The 18,998-nt window shown below is 50.5% G+C and overlaps 2 protein-coding genes and 1 long non-coding RNA gene across 3 annotated transcripts in view; all 3 read left to right on the top strand.

Moving 5' to 3' along the window:
• SENP3 (SUMO specific peptidase 3) overlaps positions 1 to 2,762 on the top strand; it is a 33,645-nt gene extending 30,883 nt beyond the window's left edge. The window contains exon 11 of the mRNA XM_081835691.1: positions 1,805 to 2,762. Within this exon, the coding sequence (XP_081691817.1) occupies positions 1,805 to 1,915 (111 nt within the window). The 3' untranslated portion in view covers positions 1,916 to 2,762. The remainder of the gene's footprint in view (positions 1 to 1,804) is intronic.
• A 5,756-nt stretch (positions 2,763 to 8,518) lies between these two features.
• On the top strand, positions 8,519 to 18,998 carry EIF4A1 (eukaryotic translation initiation factor 4A1). Its single transcript, XM_081835750.1, has 11 exons — positions 8,519 to 8,606; positions 10,799 to 10,847; positions 11,032 to 11,164; positions 12,018 to 12,157; positions 13,324 to 13,492; positions 14,465 to 14,574; positions 15,256 to 15,399; positions 15,512 to 15,649; positions 16,504 to 16,593; positions 16,966 to 17,045; positions 18,120 to 18,998. Exons 1-11 carry the CDS (start codon positions 8,584 to 8,586, stop codon positions 18,262 to 18,264), a joined length of 1,221 nt encoding a protein of 406 aa, XP_081691876.1. The 5' UTR covers positions 8,519 to 8,583; the 3' UTR covers positions 18,265 to 18,998.
• Positions 9,841 to 10,777, top strand: LOC309326842. Its single transcript, XR_014150381.1, has 3 exons — positions 9,841 to 9,860; positions 10,241 to 10,277; positions 10,396 to 10,777. It is a non-coding gene; the product is annotated as an uncharacterized lncRNA (long non-coding RNA).

Here is an 18,998-nt window from a genome sequence, read left to right as displayed (position 1 = left end):
CCTGAGTGGCTGGGGAAATCCAGCCAGATGGGTGGAGTATTAATAATAATAATAATAATAATAATAATAATAATAATAATAAATGCAAATCATTCAAGCAAATAAGCATCATCAAATTTGCAGCCAGAAGGCAGGATTTCCCCCTTCCCGCAAATAAAAGAGAGGGTGGTCAGGAGGCAACCTTTTTGCAACAACAGCGGCTCGTATCATGGCCAGCACACGAAGCTGTTCTGCCTTCTTCCCTTCCTCCCGTCTGGCAAGATTTTACTTCAAAACAACAGGCTTCAAAACGCTTGTGTGGTCAGTCCAGGCCTGGCGGAATCTCAGAAGCCGTTTTCTGGGGGTGGGGTGGGTGCCCGGGCAGCAGGAACAGTCAGTCCCAGTCCTGGAGGGATTTTGCACCTCCTCTCTAGGGAGGCTGTCCTGCAATGTGCATAATCGGGGCAGGTGGATAGAATCTTCCTGTTTCTCTACGTGGCAAGGTTTGAGCTAGACGCTCACAAGCTTTTTCTTTTTTAGTGCATTCATTGCGATTTAAAGTCCTTAAGAGAGAACGGTGCGGTCGCATTTGGGAAAGGTTCAGGAGAAGGGCAACCCAAATTATCAAGGGGGTGTGGCGATAAAGGTTGTGGCCTTTGGGGATTGGGGGGGGGCAGAGAAAAGGCAAGTAAGAGACAACAACAGACCCTCTTCCGAGTTGATCTGTCAGGTGTCCAGATTATGTACAGAACTGAACAGCTTTTATAGGAATGGCAAACTTATCCCAATGAGACGAGAAATGAGCATTGCATGGGGAAAAGCACAGGAACGCAGCGCCGCTGCTCAAATCCTTCATGCTGGCTTTGAAAATACGCCAGTGCAAGTACAGTGGTACTTCTGGATGCGAACAGGATCCGTTCCGGAGCCCCATTCACATCCAGAAGCGAATGCAACCCGCGTCTGCGCATGCAGGGGTCGCGATTTGCCGCTTCTGCACATTTTGAGCGGCAAAACCCAGAAGTAATGCGTTCCGTTACCTCCGGGTCGCTGCAGAGCGTAACCTGAAAACACTCAACCTGAAACATATTCAACCCGAGGTATGACTGTAGATAAATAGGTACTGCTGTGGCAGGAAGGTAAACGGCGTTTCCGTGCGCTCTGGCACCCATCACGGTGTCCCATTGCGCCACATGCAGTTTAGTCCTGCTGGCCACATGACCCGGAAAGATGTCTGTGGACAAATGCTGGCTCTCTCAGCCTGAAAGCGAGATGAGCGCCGCAACCCCAGAGTTGGTCATGACTGAACCTAATGGTCAGGGGTCCCTTTACCTTTACCTCAGGGACGCAGGTGGCGCTTTGGGTTAAACCACAGAGCCTCTTGGGCTTGCTGATCAGAAGGTCAGCGGTTCAAATCCCCGCAACGGGGTGAGCTCCCGTTGCTCGGTCCCTGCTCCTGCCAACCTAGCAGTTCGAAAGCATGTCAAAGTGCAAGTAGATAAATAGGTACCACTCTGGTGGGAAAGTAAACGGCATTTCCGTGCGCTGCTCTGGTTCGCCAGAAGTGGCTTAGTCCTGCTGGCCACATGACCCGGAAGCTGTACACCGGCTCCCTCAGCCAGTAAAGCGAGATGAGCGCCGCAACCCCAGAGTCGGCCATGACTGGACCTAATGGTCAGGGGTCCCTGGTCCTTTACCTTGACCTTACCTAACGGGCACACGGCTGGCCACTGTGAGGACGGGGTGATGGGCCATTGGGCCTGATCCACCAGGCTTTTATGATGCTCTTAGGTATCTACTGCTGATCCTCCTTTCCTTTCTCTTCCAGTATTCCAAATTCCTGGCGCTGGGCCTCCCCTTCTCCTTCACCCAGCAGGACATGCCGAAACTGCGCCGTCAGATGTACAAGGAGTTGTGCCACTGCAAGCTCACCGCGTGACGAGCTCACACACGCAGAACACATACACACACACACTCATACACACACAACACAACACACACACACACCCTCCCAAAGACCGACTTGGACGGCCGGACACACAGAACTCCTCCTCTTCCAGCTTGACAGCAGACATCCGATTTGGGGTGTACGGAAAGCGGGCAGGGGGTGTCCTTAGGTCACTGGAACTCGTTGAGGTTTAACAAGCGGACTCGTTTGGGGGGCGGGGGGTGTCGTTTTTAACCCGAGTTAAATCCCCCTCCCCTTTCTTCTTTTTCTTCTTCTTCTTCTTCTTCCTGGTCTCTCGTTTTTGTTTCGTTCGTATTTAAAACCGACCTCCGGAGGGCCCTTTCTCTGGGTTGGTTCTGTTGGGGAAGTTGCGGGGATTTTTTGGGTGGGGTGGGGAGACACACGACGGACGGGTGGGATTGAGGGCGAGCGGGTGGGATTGGGGAAGTTTCTTATCACCGAACGTGCCCTCTGCACATGTTCCACTCCGGATCGGAGGGAGGACTGGGGGGGGGGGGTAGAGTCCAAAAACGAGGGACCAGGAAGGCGGGCACGGGAGGGGCGGCGGCATAAATTACCCTCCTGCCCCCCCCCAGCTTCTCCCTCTGCTTTATCTCGCCCTGTTGGTTACTTGTGTTAGTGAATAATGTATGTTCTGGTTTTTATCCCGCCCCCCCCCTCAAGGGAGAGGGAGTTGGAACAGGGGAAGAAGGGGCTCTGGTGGGTGGGCAGGGGGGGCAGGTTTCTACACTGGGGCCGAGATAACGGAAACAAGCATTTTTTTATACGATGGCTGCCATTGTGGGTAATAAAAGAAAAAGCATTCTTTGGAGAAAAAGGCATTTTCTAACCTCCTTGCAATGCGTGGCGGTTGCACAAAGGTGTTCTGTGCAGTTTTACGAGGCGAGCAAAGATTTTTGCATCTCTTGCCCTAGGTCTGCTTTTTAAAAACAATATACACAGAGAGAGAAAAGGACATGGGTGGCGCTGTGGTCTAAACCACTGAGCCTCTTGGGCCTGCCAATCGGAAGGTCGGCGGTTCAAATCCCCGCGACGGGGTGAGCTCCCGTGGCTCGGTCCCTGGTCCTGCCAACCTAGCAGTTTGAAAGCACCTCAAAGTGCAAGTAGATAAATAGATACCACTCCAGCGAGAAGGTAAACGGTGTTTCCGTGCGCTGCTCTGGTTTCGCCAGAAGCGGCTTAGTCATGCTGGCCACATGACCCGGAAAAACTGTCTTAGGACAAACGCCGGCTCCCTCAGCCAGTAAAGCGAGATGAGTGCCGCAACCCCAGAGTCGTCCGCAACTGGACCTAACAGTCAGGGGTCCCTTTACCTTTACCTTTTTTATATATAGAGAGAAACAAAACAAGGTCCTATGCCATGGTGGTGGTGAACACTGTCGGTGGCTATGCTCTACCTCCACAAACTGGGGCAGCAATGCCTTTGAATCCCGGTTTCTGGTAACTTGCAGGTTTCCCACTGGGACATCTGGTCGGCCACTGGGAGAACTGGATGAAGCCTCCTTTGGCCTGACCCAACAGACTCGCCTCTCACCCTGCAATAGAGGAGCTTCGACAAGTGTGATAAAACCTTGGGAAGGTTTTTTTTGGGGGGGTGGCGCATTCATCCGGCCTTCTTGGGGTGGGGGCTCTGTCCCTCCATAGATCTGCGTCCTTCTCCCTCCATGGCAAGCACGATAAATCGGTGTGGGAATCGGGTTTTTAAAATGGAACCTCCAGAGCGCCATTTCTCCAGGTTGACTCTGCTGGGAAAGCTGGAGGTCGGGGGGGGGGGAGGGATTGCAGGTAAGGGGGTGTGATTGAGCTAGGGGGTGGGGATTAACACTGGAGGTCCGAAGGCAGCGCCATCTGTTGTGATCAATCACAGAGCAAGGTAGCTCTCACTTTTCTCTGCCGGCCCTGTTATTGCACCTTTTCCACTGAGCTCAAAGTGGCATACACGATTCTCCACATCCACCCAATTCTTCATCTTATCCCAACAACTCTGCGAGGTAGACTGTTGTTGTTGAGTCGTTTAGTCGTGTCCGCCTCTTCGTGACCCCCTGGACCAGAGCACGCCAGGCACTCCTGTCTTCCACTGCCTCCCGCATTTTGGTCAAACTCATGCTGGTCACTTCGAGAACACTGTCCCACCATCTCGTCCTCCATCGTCCCCTTCTCCTTGCGCCCTCCATCTTTCCCAACATCAGGGTCTTTTCCAGGGAGTCTTCTCTTCTCATGAGGTGGCCAAAGTCTTGGAGCCTCAGCTTCAGGATCTGTCCTTCCAGGGAGCACTCGGGGCTGATTTCCTTCCGAATGGAGAGGTTGGATCTTCTTGCAGTCCATGGGACTCTCAAGAGTCCCCCAGCACCAGAATGCAAAAGCATCCATTCTTCGGCAATCAGCCTAGATTAGGCTGAGAAAAGCAGCGGCTGGTTCAAGCTCACCCAGTGGCCGGGGGGGCGGGATTCGAACCCTGGTCTCTCCCAGGCCCTAGTCCAACACACTAACCACCCCTGGCTCTCTGCTGGAGGGAACACAGGCATTGTGGTGGGAGAGAGGATAGTGGGAGAGCCATTCTAAAATCGGAGCCAAGCGTTGAAAGCAGGGGGGCGTGCTCATTTGCGGGGCTGGAGCAAATTCCCCACAATATGTGTGTGGTGTGTTCCAACGTGGATCTCGGCTAAACATAGACATTATCACACCCCCCCGGGTGCAAGACGTCCTGCTGACTATCTGGTTTTTGCTGCCTTTTTAGTTTTCCTTGAACCCAGTCCTCCCTGCAGTGACTCATCGACTGGATTGAAAGCCTGTGTGCTTTTGCTCCTCCGCAATGGCTCTGGGAGTGAATCACTCTGGTTACTTACTCAGAGCCAGGAATCTTTTCTAGTCCAGCTCAAAATATTCCGGCCACTGGTTTCTTCCTCCTGGAAGGGCATAGGCCTTGGGTGGCTCTTTCCTGGACAAGGGAGACGGGCCGGGGGCTTTAATTATAAAAATATTTATGTGCCACTGTATTGCAAAAAAAAAAGGATTGAAGTGGTCTGCAAGAATACCTATGTACTGTAAAATCAACTAACCATTGCAGAAAGATAATGGTCTCAATTGCCTGCACACCTCTGGAAGCACAGAAATGTTTCCAGCAGGTGTTTAAAAACAGAAGGTGGCAGTGGCAGGGAGTTCCACAGGAACGGGCCAAAGACACAAAAGGCTTGGTTTCTTGTCGTTAAAACGTGCCTCGCAAATCCAGGGGACAACCAGCAAAGTTCCTTCAGATAATGTCAATGATCAAGCTAAAGTATAAGGGTCCAGAAAGTCCCTAAACGTACGCCATTGAACCTGGCTTGGTTTTAAGGGCAGGGTGGCGCTGTGGGTTAAACCACAGAGACTAGGGCTTGCCAGTCAGAAGGTCGGGGGTTCGAATCCCCTCGACGGGGTGAGCTCCCGTTGCTCGGTCCCTGCTCCTGCCCACCTAGCAGTTCGAAAGCACGTCAAAGTGCAAGTAGATAAATAGGTACTGCTCCGGCGGGAAGGTAAACGGCGTTTCCGTGCGCTGCTCTGGTTCGCCAGAAGCGGCTTAGTACGCTGGCTCCCTCGGCCAATAAAGCGAGATGAGCGCCGCAACCCCAGAGTCGGTCACGACTGGACCTAATGGTCAGGGGTCCCTTGATTGGGCAGCAACCTGGAACTTCTCAGATGCTAGGAAAGCTTAGGTCTGCCTCTGGTCTTTCCATTGTTGTTGTTCATTTTATAGATTTGTATCCTAGACTGGTGGCAGAGTGGCTGATGAAACCACATAACACTGGTCCTAAAAGACCTACATTGGTTCCCAGTATGTTTCCGAGCACAATTCAAAGTTTTGGCGTTGACCTTGAAAGCCCTAAACGGCCTCAAATGCCCAGTAGGGCCTTCTGGCAGTTCCCTCCCTGCGAGAAGTGAGGTTACAGGGAACCAGGCACAGGGCCTTCTCGGTGGTGGCGCCCGCCCTGTGGAACGCCCTCCCAGCAGATGTCAAGGAAATAAACAACTATCTGACTTTTAGATGGCATCTGAAGGCAGCCCTATATTGGGAGATTTTTAACGTCTGACGTTTTACATTTTTTAAATGTTATGTAAACCGCCCAGGGTGGCTGGAGAAACCCAGCCAGGTGGGCGGGGTATAAATTATGATGATGATGCCCTTCTTCCGAAGATCCCAGGGCAGTTCACAACAGAAACATACAAAATGAGAACACAAAATAATCCTCCTTGATTATTGGAGATGCTGACTCGGGCTGATGGATGCTGTCGATTCTAACATTTTCCTCATCTCTCTGCACCCTGGATCGGTTTCAAGGTGGGCCAAGGAAGTTCATTTTTTTTTTTAAAGAATATTTATTAGCATTTCAAAAATAGTACAGAAACAAAAAATGACAAAAAATGACAAAAATACAAAACTAAAAACAATTAAAAACACATAACATTTCAATTGCTTATTTTTTTTTTACTTATTTTCCAGACCTCCTCATACCTCCCTTTCTTGTATTCCAATTCAAATTGTTAGTTCAGCAAATCCTCACCATTAGTTTTTACTTATTTCTAAACCTTTTTTTTTCATATCTCTTAAGCATTACAGCTGGAAACCGCTTAATTTCTATCCAACATCGTTCTAACGTTCATGAATTTTACAATATTTCTGTAAGTAGTCTTTAAATTTCTTCCAGTCTTCTTCCGCCAACTCTTTTCCCTGGTCTCGGATTCTGCCGGTCATTTCTGCCAGTCCCATATAGTCCATCATCTTCATCTGCCATTCTTCCAGAGTGGGTAGATCTTGTGTCTTCCAGTATTTTGCAATAAGTATTCTTGCTGCTGTTGTAGCATACATAAAAAAGTTCTGTCCTTCTTTGGCACCAATTGGCCAACCATGCCCAGGAGAAAGGCCTCTGGTTTCTTCAAGAAGGTATATTTAAATACCTTTTTCAGGAACTTCAGGCAAGGGCTTTGTTTGGCTGCCTGGACCGCAGATTTTTGGTATTTACATGGTGCCTGTTAATCGCTTCCTGTAGTGGGCCTCTAAAAAGAGTAAAATATAGGTGGTGGTTTGTTTTTAGGAGAGAAATCAGCTGTTGCAGCCCACCTTCGATTGGGCTGCTCACCTATAATAAATAAATAAAATAAAATATTTTGAAATAAAAATGGGGGAGGGGCAAGGAACAGGCCAGTGGAAAAGCAGAGGGGGGAGCCCAGTCCAGTGGGTCAGCAGAAGGGGATCCTGACCAGTGGATCAACAGGGGGGGATCCGGTCCACCCTCCCAAATACAAGAGGGTTTGTGGAATGGGGGGAGTTTTCCAATTTCAAAGCCGGAGGGGTCAGGAAATTTGGCTTTTGTGGGGGGGGCAAAAAAAGGGAAGGGTTTTTAGGGGGGGGTCTCTGAAAAATGCACCCAGTGCTTAAATTTCAGCCCAGCCCTTTTAACTTTTTTTGGGGGGGAGCAAATCTCAGGAACTCAGGAAATACTTCCACAGCACCTAAAAGGGGGCTCCCTTGTAATGGGGTAGGGTTGCAAAAAAATAATTATTATTATTTGCAAAAAAAAATGGGAAGGGTTTTTTTTGGGGGGGGTCTCTGAAAAATGCACCCAGTGCTTAAAATACAGCCCAGCCCTTTTAACTTTTTTTGGGGGGGGCAAATCTTCCTGCTCAGGAACTTCCACAGCACCTAAAAGGGGGCTCCCTTGTAATGGGGGGAGGGCTTTTGCAAAAAAAAAAAAATTATTTGCAAAAAAATATGGGAAGGTTTTTTTTTGGGGGGGTCTCTGAAAAATGCACCCAGTGCTTAAAATACAGCCCAGCCCTTTTAACTTTTTTGGGGGGGGGGCAAATCTTCCTGCTCAGGAACGTCCACAGCACCTAAAAGGGGGCTCCCTTGTAATGGGGGGGGGCTTTTGCAAAAAAAAAAAATATTATTATTTGCAAAAAAAATTGGGAAGGGTTTTTTTTTGGGGGGGTGTCTCTCAAAAATTAAATTTCAGCCCAGCCCTTTAAACTATTTTTTTTTGGGGGGGGTGATTTTGTCAGCCTCCTCTTGTCAACCCCCCCCCTTTCAAGGCCTATATCACGTGATGCTCTGCCCTCCCCGCTGGACAAAGGCAGCAGGCCCAAAATTCAGGCCCCAACGCCTAACCACGTGGGCCTTTTTCCTTTCCTTGTCTCCCCCCCTCCTTAGAACCCGCCTCCTCCTCTTTCGCGCTCCCATTGGCCCACCGTCTCGACGGACGCGGCCTGCGTCCAACCAGAGCCCGGCGCTCCCCGCTGACGTCACGACGCCCGACTTCTTTCCACCTCTCCCTTTTCCCCAACCCCCCACGCTCCCCTCTCTCTCGGTTTGACGTCACCATTAAAAAAAAAACCCGCCCGTCACGGATCCTCCTCGTCCAATGGGAAGGCGGCGGCGGCGAGCCGCTGGCCAATGGCGTCTCCGGAAGCGGAGGAGGGGGAAGGCGGCGGGCCAATGGGGGCGAAGCCGGTCGGGGAGAAGCGCGCGGGGCCAATGGCGTGAGGCGGGCGGCGGGGCGGGCTGAGGGGGAAGAGGGCCAATGGAGGAGGGGCCGCGGGGCGGGGCCTCGGCGGGATGTTATAAGGGGGAGCGAAGCGGGCGGGGCTAGGACCTTTTCCCCAGGATGTCTGCGAGTCAAGAGAGCCGGTGAGTGAGCGGGCGAGGGGGAGCGCGCGCGGCAGGGCCTCCCCCCCCCATATCCGCCCAATGGGCCCGTCCAGGCCTCTTCTCCTCCCTCAAGGTTCTATCGGAGGACCGAACCATTACGCGGCAAAGTGGGGGGGGGGCGTTGAACAGGCGAAAGAGAGGCGCTTCCCTCACAGCGAAAGAACCGCGAATGGTTTCCTCCTCCTCGCCTTCCTCCATTTTGTTCCCTCGCTTTCAAGTTCCCCCCACCCCCACCTCGGCTCATTCCACGTGGCCGGTTAGGTCGGGGCCGTCGCGCGCACCCACCCCCCCCCATTTTCGGGAGTGGACCCGTCCTCCCCCCTTAAGGTCCCTGCGGCTTGGCAGCCGAGACCATTTTCATCGCGGGGGGGGGGGAGGGAGGGAAAAAAAAGAAAGCCGGAACGGGCCTCACCGGCGTGTGAGGGACTCGTTCCTGGGCGAGAAGCGCCGCCATTTCGGCCGCGAGGGAGCGCGGGGCGTCGGGTTCTGTAATGGCGTTGTCTCTTATTTTGGGGGGGGGGTTATCTCCCCCAAGTTTTTTTCTCTCGAATGCTCACGGGCGGTTCCATTTTTCGTCGAGAAAAAGGGGGGGGAATCTCTTTTTGGTGAAGAGGAGGCGATATTCTTTCCGTGCGGAGTGTCCCCCGTGTGGAGGGCGAAAAAAGGCGGCCTGTCCCTTTTTTTCCCCGTCTTCCCCCTCCCCTTTTTTCAGCCATTTTGAGGCTTTCCCTCTTACACAAGTTTTCCTCCCCTCCTCCCATTTCTCCTTCTTTTTCCTCAGTGGTCTGTTCCTTTTCTCCCCCCCCCCACTCCTCATTTGGACTCGCCCATCCTTTCCCCGCTCTTCCCCCCCCCCCGGGAGGGCAATTGGGCCATTCCATTTCCGCACCGCGCAGACTTGGCACGGGCGAGCCCATTTTAGAGAAATGGGGGGGGGAGAAGCAGAGCTGCCTTTCTTTTCTCTCTCCCGCCGCGGGCGCGTCCATTTCTCTCCCCCCCCCTTTCTCCCGCCCTGCCTATTGTCCTGCCGCTTCGCATCCGGGAACTCTGCGCCCGTGACGTCACGGGCCCGTGGCCAGAGGCGCGGGGAGGGAGGAGCCTCTTGCCCTTAAAAGGAAAGCAGGAAGGAAAGAGGGAGCGGGAGGCACGTGGGGAGCGGCGAATGGGCCGCCAGGGGACACGTTGAGCTGACGGCATCGCCTCCCTCCTCTCCGGCTGGGAGGAATGGCTGGAGTCGGAAAAGGGGCCTGTGGAACTCACAGCCACAAGATCGGGGGAGGAGAGAGCAAGAGCTCTGCTGGATCAGGCATCGCCTTCCTCCTCTCCAGCTATTGGGGTGGGGGGGGAGGAATAGCTGGAGTTGACAAAGGGGCCTGTGGAACTCACAGCCACAAGAGCTCTGCCGGATCAGGAATAGCTGGAGTTGGCAAAAGGGGCCTGTGGAACTCACAGCCACAAGATCGGGGGAGGAGAGAGCAAGAGCTCTGCTGGATCAGGCATCGCCTTCCTCCTCTCCAGCTATTGGGGTGGGGGGGGAGGAATAGCTGGAGTTGACAAAGGGGCCTGTGGAACTCACAGCCACAAGAGCTCTGCCAGATCAGGAATAGCTGGAGTTGGCAAAAGGGGCCTGTGGAACTCACAGCCACAAGAGTTGGGGGAGGAGAGAGCAAGAGCTCTGCTGGATCAGGCATTGCCTTCCTCCTCTCCAGCTATGGGGGGGATAGCTGGAGTTGACAAAGGGGGCCTGTGGAACTCACAGCCACAAGAGTCAGGGAGGAGAGAACAAGAGCTCTGCCGGATCAGGAATAGCTGGAGTTGGCAAAAGGGGCTGCGGAACTCACAGCCACAATATCAGGGGAGGAGAGAGCAAGAGCTCTTCTGGATCAGGCCAGTGGCAGTGTACCTCTGGCCAAACAAGTGGGAAAGCCCTGGTGGCGGTGATCAACTTCTGACCTTCCAAGGGGTGAACCCTACTTTTTCACAAGCGGGTGGTGGTGCTAACCTCTACTTGTCACCTAACGCCATTCCTTACATAAGCTATTGCAAAACAGAGTGCCTTTTGGAGCCATAATAATATGCAATGGGTGGGGAGTGCATTGATACTTTCCTGATTGCTCATTCGAGTGCTTCTGAAATGACGTTTGTTTTTTTTTTTTTTCCCCTTCCTCTAGACCTAGAGACAATGGCCCTGAAGGGATGGACCCCGATGGTGTCATTGAGGTGAGAAACTACCCATGTCCGGAGTCAGTTGGATAACTAAATAATGGGGAAAACATACCATGATCTCTGTATCCCGACCAACACTGTGGCATCCAGATTGCCCAGAATACCTGCTTGGGTGTTAACTTTTGAGAGGTTTGGGACTTGGCTAAGGAAGCTCACCTTTCCCTGCTTCTCCCTACAGAGCAATTGGAACGAGATCGTTGACAGTTTCGATGACATGAACTTGTCGGAGTCCCTCCTGCGAGGAATCTACGCCTATGGTTTTGAGAAGCCCTCCGCCATCCAGCAGCGAGCCATTCTCCCTTGTATCAAGGGTGAGGCTAACTGCTCAAGCACACTTCTTCAAAAGGGGGTGGGGGGCCCTGTGTAGAAGGAGGGGAGTATAGGGAAAGGCAGGCAGTGAAAGAGAGAAAACATTGATTTCTAAGTTGACTGCTTAGAGTGCTACACTGGCGAGCAAGCATTTAAGCCCCATATAGCAGAATATATGCAGCAAATGATCTCAGACTGACTTCTGCTTAAATTGCTGCTTCACTTTAAGTTTAGTATTTGGTATTGCAAGAAAAGGGACTTTGCTGTTCTCAGGCCAACCAGATTCCCCAAACAGGAAAATCCTAACACAACTAGCATTCAGAGGTTCCCTTTATGCTTCAGGGAGTGACCTCCATAGTTGTGTGGAGAAGTCCGTCCTTTTGTCTGCCCTCCAGATATTTTGGGCTTTCATTTCCAATAGTCCTCTTATCAACGTGGCTCTTCTGGCTAGGAATGATGGGGATTTGCAGTCTTAAAAATCTGGCATGCACCAGGGTGAGGTGGGGGCTGATTTTTTTCTGATCAACAATACTAGGCAGAAAGGAAGGAATTTTGGGAGAGCTTTCCAAGTTAATTCCCACCCAACACTGCAAACGCAGCTGTCCTTGTCTCCATCATCCCCCTTGCTACTGGGCAAAGAGGCACCTCTGAATGTGGTGACTGTCTTATATCTAGCAGGGGGATATAAACGTTACCCTATTCATCCCAGCACAGCGTTCCTCCCCGTGGCTGTCTGCTGGTTCATGCTGGGGAAACACTTACCCTGTCACGGCTCCCTCTTGAGGTTGGCAGGATGTGGTAGTTGTCGTTTGTGTGTGTGTGTTTGTGACGCCGGCCTGCTTTCCTTCTGCTCAGGTTACGATGTGATTGCTCAGGCCCAGTCTGGCACTGGGAAGACCGCCACTTTTGCAATCTCCATCTTACAGCAAATTGAGCTAGACCTGAAAGCTACCCAAGCACTGGTCCTGGCCCCAACAAGAGAGTTGGCTCAGCAGGTAAGCCTTTTCCCCCCTCTTTCTAGCCCATAGTAATAATAATTATTTATTATTTATACCCCGCCCATCTGGCTTCCAACAGAATATTAAGAACACCATCAAACATTAAAAACTTCCCTAAATAGGGCTGCCTTCAGATGTGCACAGTTTGTCTTGTATAAAAACACGTGTCCTCTTTTTGCAGGTGGAACTGAGGGCCCCAAAAACAAACTCCAGAGGTCTCCATTCATTCCTCTGGTTTAATGGGCAAAGAGGCGCCTTTATAAACTGTCTGACAGACAGAACGTGCACAGGTGAAGCTTTATCCATAATTGCATTTCTGTACTAGGAAAGGCTTAACCTGTTGGAGTTTCTGCCTGCCGCACAGCTGTGAAAGGCGCAAGGACCCTGCTTCTCTCCCCCCCTTCCACCAAAATCTGAGCAGACGTGTATAACGTTTCACTGTAAATCAACAACGCAGTGAATGAAATCGCTTTCCTGCAGGGCTAGGGACTTTTAAAAAAAGTTTCTATTCAGTTTATATCCTGCTGTAAACCTGTGGTCCTTGCTGGATCAGGCCAAGCCATAAACCTATGGCCCATCTAGCACCATAATCCTGTTCTTGGTTTCTCCAACCCCTCTTAAAGCCATCTGAGTTGGTGACCTTTGCTGCCTCCTAAGGGAGGGAGTTCCACAGACTAACTGCGTGAAGGAGTACTTTGTCCCCTTAAGTGACCCTGCTTGCCTCCCAGGCTCCTGTCCTCCCTTTGACATTGGCTCCCAGCCTCTTGTGTCCTGCGTCTCCTTCCCTGGCGTGCAAGAGCATTTTGAAGGGCTTTATTCTTTTCCTCCTGGCCTGGTCCCGCTTCATAAAGTGATGCCAAAGAGGCTTTCCGCTGAAGGAAGGAATCCCCGCCTCCGCTGCAACCCTGTTCCTTTCCCTCCATCTTCCCTCCCCCTGCCAGTTGACGAAAGAGGCACCTTGCAAAAATGGGGGCCTCTTTTTCTTCGGCCGGGGGACAGCGACCATCCCTGTTCATCCCAGCACAGTGTCTCTCCCGTGGCTGTTTGCTGGTTCATGCTGGGGAAACAAAGGTGTTGGCACCGGGAGGCCATTGCCCTTGACCAGCACCAGGTAAGAGAATCCAGACCCCGCTAACAGCTCTGCCCCTCTCATCCTCCCACAGATCCAGAAGGTCGTGATGGCCCTAGGAGACTACATGGGCGCCTCCTGCCATGCCTGTATAGGCGGGACTAACGTCCGCGCCGAGGTGCAGAAACTGCAGATGGAGGCCCCTCATATCATTGTCGGGACCCCTGGACGTGTCTTCGACATGTTGAACAGGCGATATCTGTGTAAGTATCTGCATTCTTCAGTTTCCCTCCAGGTAGCAGCACAATCGGCACCTCATGATCTTACAATCTTTATAATAATAATTTGTTATATGTACCCCGCCCGTATGGCTGGGTTTCCCCAGCCACTCTGGGCAGCTTCCCACAAAGATTAAAAAATACATTAAAATGTCACACATTAAAAACTTCCCTAAACAGGGCTGCCTTATTAGTAAATAAACTCAAAAGGGAGAAAATGCAATTTTCAATGTTGGCTTGTTGCAGGACATTGCCTAAAACACCCATTTCCCCCAACATCTGGTCCGCCTGTTTTTTTATATAATAAGTTGGCTTAATTGTAGTTATTACAGATTAAGCTTTCTCAATCCATTTGGCTCTAGTAGGCTGCCATAACCTTAGCAGCAGTTTTAAGGTTACACACGATTCATCGGCCAGAATTTGAATCCATAGATTCGGGACCTGCCTTCTGTAGCAGCAAAGAACAAGCTGGCTCCATCTTCCGTGGGAGATCCCTTCAGATATTTGAAGAGGGGTATTGGGTGGGATAGAAATAATAGGCTATTGGGCAGGGTAGAAATAATAAATTATTATTATTATGTGTGCCCTCAGTCTTCTCTAGACTAGACACACCCAACTTCCTCGAAGCGTTCCTCATCAGGACTTTGTTACCAGCCTTATCTCTGGCTCGTGTGACTTTGCTCTTGGCGGCAGAGTTGCCATTTTCATAAACCAGATCCGTATCGCCCCGTCTTGCTGTTCTGTGATGATCTCCCATGCGTGTCATCTGACTCCCATCAACCCCCCATATTTCCCTCCCGGTTGGCGTTCTGCTGTGCTGGGAGAGAAAGGTGTGGGTTTCGGAAGTGATCATAGCTCTTGAAAGATTCCTGAGAACAGCCGCCATCCCATTAAGGAGACACTCTGTCTCTACCACCCCACTTCAAAGTCCTCACCAAGGCTGCTTTGTCTCTGCAGCGCCCAAGTTCATCAAGATGTTTGTGCTGGATGAGGCCGATGAGATGTTGAGCCGAGGTTTCAAGGACCAGATCTATGACATCTTCCAGAAACTGAGTGGGAACACACAGGTACGGCAATTTCTCACCTCGCTGGGGCAGAGAGTTCCACAGGTCTTGGCCAATGGTGCCCAAAGCTTATCGTCATCAAATGAGCCTCAGTAGGCTCTTTAGATCTCTGCAATGGAAGGTTTAGGCCAGTGGTGGCCAAATTTGGCCCTCCAGTTGTTTTGGGATTACAATTCCCATCATCCCTGTCCACTGGTCCTGTTAGCTAGGATTTATTTATTTATTTGGACATGGGTATTTATTAAATTTTATTAGAAATAATGATACAAATCTCATTCACCATGTTATTTACAATTATTCTCCCTTCCCTCAACTCCCCTCTTCTGAGTTTTTTAGTTTTATTTATTGTATCCTGCTTTTCCTACAAAAAAATAAAATCCCTTATCATTTCTCTGATGATGATGGGAGTTGTAGTCCAAAAACAGCTGGATTGGCCACCACTGTTAAGCAAACCCTGAGGTACCCTGGACCTAAATTGCTCACAGCTTTGTTCAAGGACCTTGAACCCGGCTCACATACACCCTGCCAGGTGATTTCCCTCTCCCAGTAACCCGACTGCCACATTCTTCAGCAGCCGGAGGCTCCTGAGCCAGACCCAGGGCTGCCCCACACAGAGCACATGGCCGTAATCTAGCCTTGAGGGTACCAGTGTATTGACCCGCAGCCCCTCTGCCCCCTTTCCAGGTGGTGCTTCTGTCTGCCACCATGCCCATGGATGTCCTGGAGGTGACCAAGAAATTCATGCGGGACCCGATCCGTATCCTGGTCAAGAAAGAGGAGCTCACCCTGGAGGGTATTAGGCAGTTCTACATAAACGTGGAGAGGGAGGTACGTGGCGACTGTTACATGGGGGTTGTGGGGTGGCCGGGAGGAGGTGTTGATTTAAATTTGGAGTGGGTCTTCTAGTTCGGTTATAACTCTCCTCCCTCTCGTGCCAAAGGAGTGGAAGCTGGACACCCTGTGCGATCTCTACGAGACCCTCACCATCACCCAAGCCGTCATCTTCATCAACACCCGAAGGAAGGTGGACTGGCTCACCGAAAAGATGCATGCCCGGGACTTCACAGTTTCCGCCATGGTGGGTGAACAAGCCTTTCTTTGCGGGGAGGGGGGAGTCCTGTTCAGGGTTGTCTGATGGGGATGTCTCTCAGTCTGTATAAATTTGCTTCTCTGGAAAAGGCCCGGGAGCCTTTAAGCACAAGCTGTGTTAATAGGATTGCAGGCAAGAAACTAGATAGTGGTTTTTCAAGCCCACCTACCCCTCTTCTGTATGCTATAAAAAGCATTGTTCAGAATAGGGGTTTTCGCAACCCACTGAAATTGAAAGCAGTAGCAATTGCAGTTACTCTAAATCCAATTAAAATTTCAGTTTAATGCAACAAAACTGTTTAACTTCAACCAGCGATCACCAGCTTTTCAAAGGCATTTACAGAACATCTTTGCCTCTTTGCGCTGTCCTCAATAATCCCCCAGACCATTTGGGGAACTGCTGAACTAGATCATTACGGTATCAACTGTATTTCTTCCCTTCCCCACCCAAATTAAAAAGTTGGCCACCAAGGGTTAGGTGTCTTGTGAAAAGTGTGGCTTTTAAAATTGTCAAAAAATTTAGTTTTCTGAACAACAACAAAATGGGAGGAAATGGTAAATTTTTTAACCTTCAAGTAGAGAAAAAGCAGCAATTTAAGCGATCTGAAACGAAACATGCAATTCAGATAAACAATAGCATTAACACCATGTAAAAAACAAAAGATTATCCAAAAGTGAGATCAGGGCACAAATGTGATCATTCTGTAATGTGTCGTGAGGAGAAATGGGAATAGTCACGTTTCTACACACCAGCAAAATGAGAAAGGGTTGCTGGGTTCTATAATTTTCCATAAATTTACAAAGTTGGATTAAGTCTTTGGAACCTTTCTACCTTCTTTGCAGCATGGAGACATGGACCAGAAGGAGCGCGATGTCATCATGAGGGAGTTCCGCTCTGGCTCCAGCCGTGTCCTGATCACCACAGACTTACTGGTAAGTCTGGGGTGTGGAAGAGGATGGATGATTCTGGAGAGGTTGAACTGTGGAACTCACTTCCACAGTGGGCAGTAACGGCCAACAACAAATTCATGGAAAACGCCCTTGTGCTCACGTCGTGGGTCTGCCATGTTTGTCTGGTTGGCTCCCCCACCCAAGGAGATTCCCTCTCTGCCTGGCTGGCGCAGTGCTGCTGGCGGATTGTAGCTCCTTGGCACACAAATCGCGGGGGCTGCTCTTCCCCACGGTTGGCACCCGCCACCAAGGTGCCTTGCTACGTAGCAGCCGCCCACAGTTGAAACCTTGCGAGCACAATGGGACGACGACTGTTGGCGAAACTGCTAAACTGTCCCCACTTCTCATTCCCAGGCCCGTGGCATTGATGTCCAGCAGGTGTCCCTGGTCATCAACTACGACCTGCCAACCAACCGTGAGAACTACATACACAGGTGAGATCCTTTTTTTCTCCCCTTTCTGGTCCTTCTCAGGCTTCTTGGATTGCAGGGGGTTAGACTTCAGGACCTCTTGGGTTTCCTTTCCACCCCTTCTGTGCTAAGATGGCAGGCTCTCCTTCCTGGGTGGTTTTTAAGCAGAGCCTGGGTGATGCCCACCTGCAGTTCTGCGATTCCAGCCCAGTTGGCCACCTGCTTACCTCCTGCTCCCCCCAGTAAACGCTGCTCTGTCGCGAAATGATGCACGTCTAAAAAAATGTGTCGCCAGCGTGAAAAGTTTGGAAAGCTCTGTTGTAGATACTGCAAACAGCCACGGTGATGGAACAACAGTTTGCAAACCCGAGAAACATTAATCCTACCAAACCTGCCCTCAGATATCTGGAACCTCTTTAATATCATAATGCAAAACAACCACCACCACCCCATTATGGTGTTGTGGTGCTGTTGCAGTCACACAGGTGGTGCTGTGGTCTAAAACACTGAGCCTCTTGGGCTTGCCGATCAGAAGGTCGCCGGTTTGAATTCCTCTGAGCTCCCGTTGCTATGTCCCAGCTCTTGCCAACCTAGCAGTTTGAAAGCATGCCAGTGCAAGTAGATAAATAGGTACCGCTGTGGGGGAAGGTAAACTGCATTTTTGTGCACTCTGGTTTCCATCAACAGTGTCCTGTTGCACCAGAAGCGGTTTGTTCATGCTGACCACACGATCTGGAAAGTTGTCTGGACAAACGCCAGTCTCCTCGGCCTGAAAGCGAGGGGGCAATCCCATAGTCTCCTTTGACTGGACCTAACTGTCCAGGGATCTTTTTAGTGTATTTTTTGTCTTTGTTGGAAGCCGCCAAAAGTGGCTGCAGAACCCCAGCCAGATAGGCAGGGTACAAATAAAATTATTATTATTATTATTATTTATTACCTTTACCTTGTCTAATGGGAACCTGGCTGGCCCCTCTGAGAACAGCATGATGGATCATTGTGCCTGATCCTGCAGGCCCTTAAGATGTCCTAGTACTTTACCTACCTCCTACTGCCCAAAGTAAACACTTTCCTCTTTCTCTTTCTCTCTCCCCCCTCCAGGATCGGCCGAGGGGGCCGTTTTGGAAGGAAAGGAGTTGCGATCAACATGGTGACGGAAGAAGACAAGCGTACGCTTCGCGACATCGAGACATTCTACAACACCTCCATCGAGGAAATGCCTCTCAACGTGGCTGACCTCATCTGAGCTGCCTCCGTAGGGGCTCACTGTGCCTGCGAGAACCTCCCCTTCCCGCCCCCCCAATTAGGCACAATCCTCTCTTACCCCCACCCTTGCAAAAATACCTGCCCTTTTCTATTTTTTTGAGTTTTCTTGCCTTTTGAATAAATGTCACTCTCTCTGGGGGCAGAATGACCTCTTTTAGTGTTTACTGGCGCCTTTTCTCTGTCTCGGTCTCTCCCCCCCCCCCTTACTTGTTGACTTCACTAGGAATTCGGGAAGCAGATCATAGAAGCCACGATTCCTGGCATCTATAATCTCTTCCCTGCAGTGCCCCACCCCACTCCCCAACAGGGGAAAAAAAGACGTATTTCATAGTCTCTTCAAAATTCAACCTTTCAACAAAATCGTGGTGCTATAGCAGGAAAGACGACCCCCCCCCCCTTGGAGAATCGAAAGGGTGTGGGTGTTTCTGTTTTCTCCCTGACTTAAAAATCATTGGTAAAGAAAAAGAAAAATCACTGATTCAAAGCAAATTGCCAAGACGTTTTGTTTCCCCCCTCCTCTGTGTATCTCAGAAATGAGACCTTTCCCCCCCAACACACTTTGTTAAGATAAAATCTAAAAAAAATTGAAAACTTTTCATACGGCAAAAAAATCTGTACGTGCAACCTTAAGACCTTTTTTTTTTTTTGTATAGCTATTATTTATTCAAAAGGAAAGTTACAGTGACCAAAATAAACGTGATCTTGAGAAAACTC

Source organism: Podarcis erhardii (genome assembly GCF_964252035.2).
Source record: "Podarcis erhardii genome assembly, chromosome: 13".
Taxonomy (NCBI): domain Eukaryota; kingdom Metazoa; phylum Chordata; class Lepidosauria; order Squamata; family Lacertidae; genus Podarcis; species Podarcis erhardii.
The sequence above is the reverse complement of the archived record's forward strand: the minus strand, read 5'-3'. Positions and strand labels throughout refer to the sequence as shown.

Bases quoted from the DNA above. Each gene is read 5' to 3' on its own strand.
- EIF4A1 (XM_081835750.1), top strand. From the start codon at position 8,584: ATGTCTGCGAGTCAAGAGAGCCG. The intron at 14,575-15,255 runs GTACGGCAATTT...CCCCCTTTCCAG, and splicing joins AACTGAGTGGGAACACACAG to GTGGTGCTTCTGTCTGCCAC. The intron at 16,594-16,965 runs GTAAGTCTGGGG...TCTCATTCCCAG, and splicing joins TGATCACCACAGACTTACTG to GCCCGTGGCATTGATGTCCA.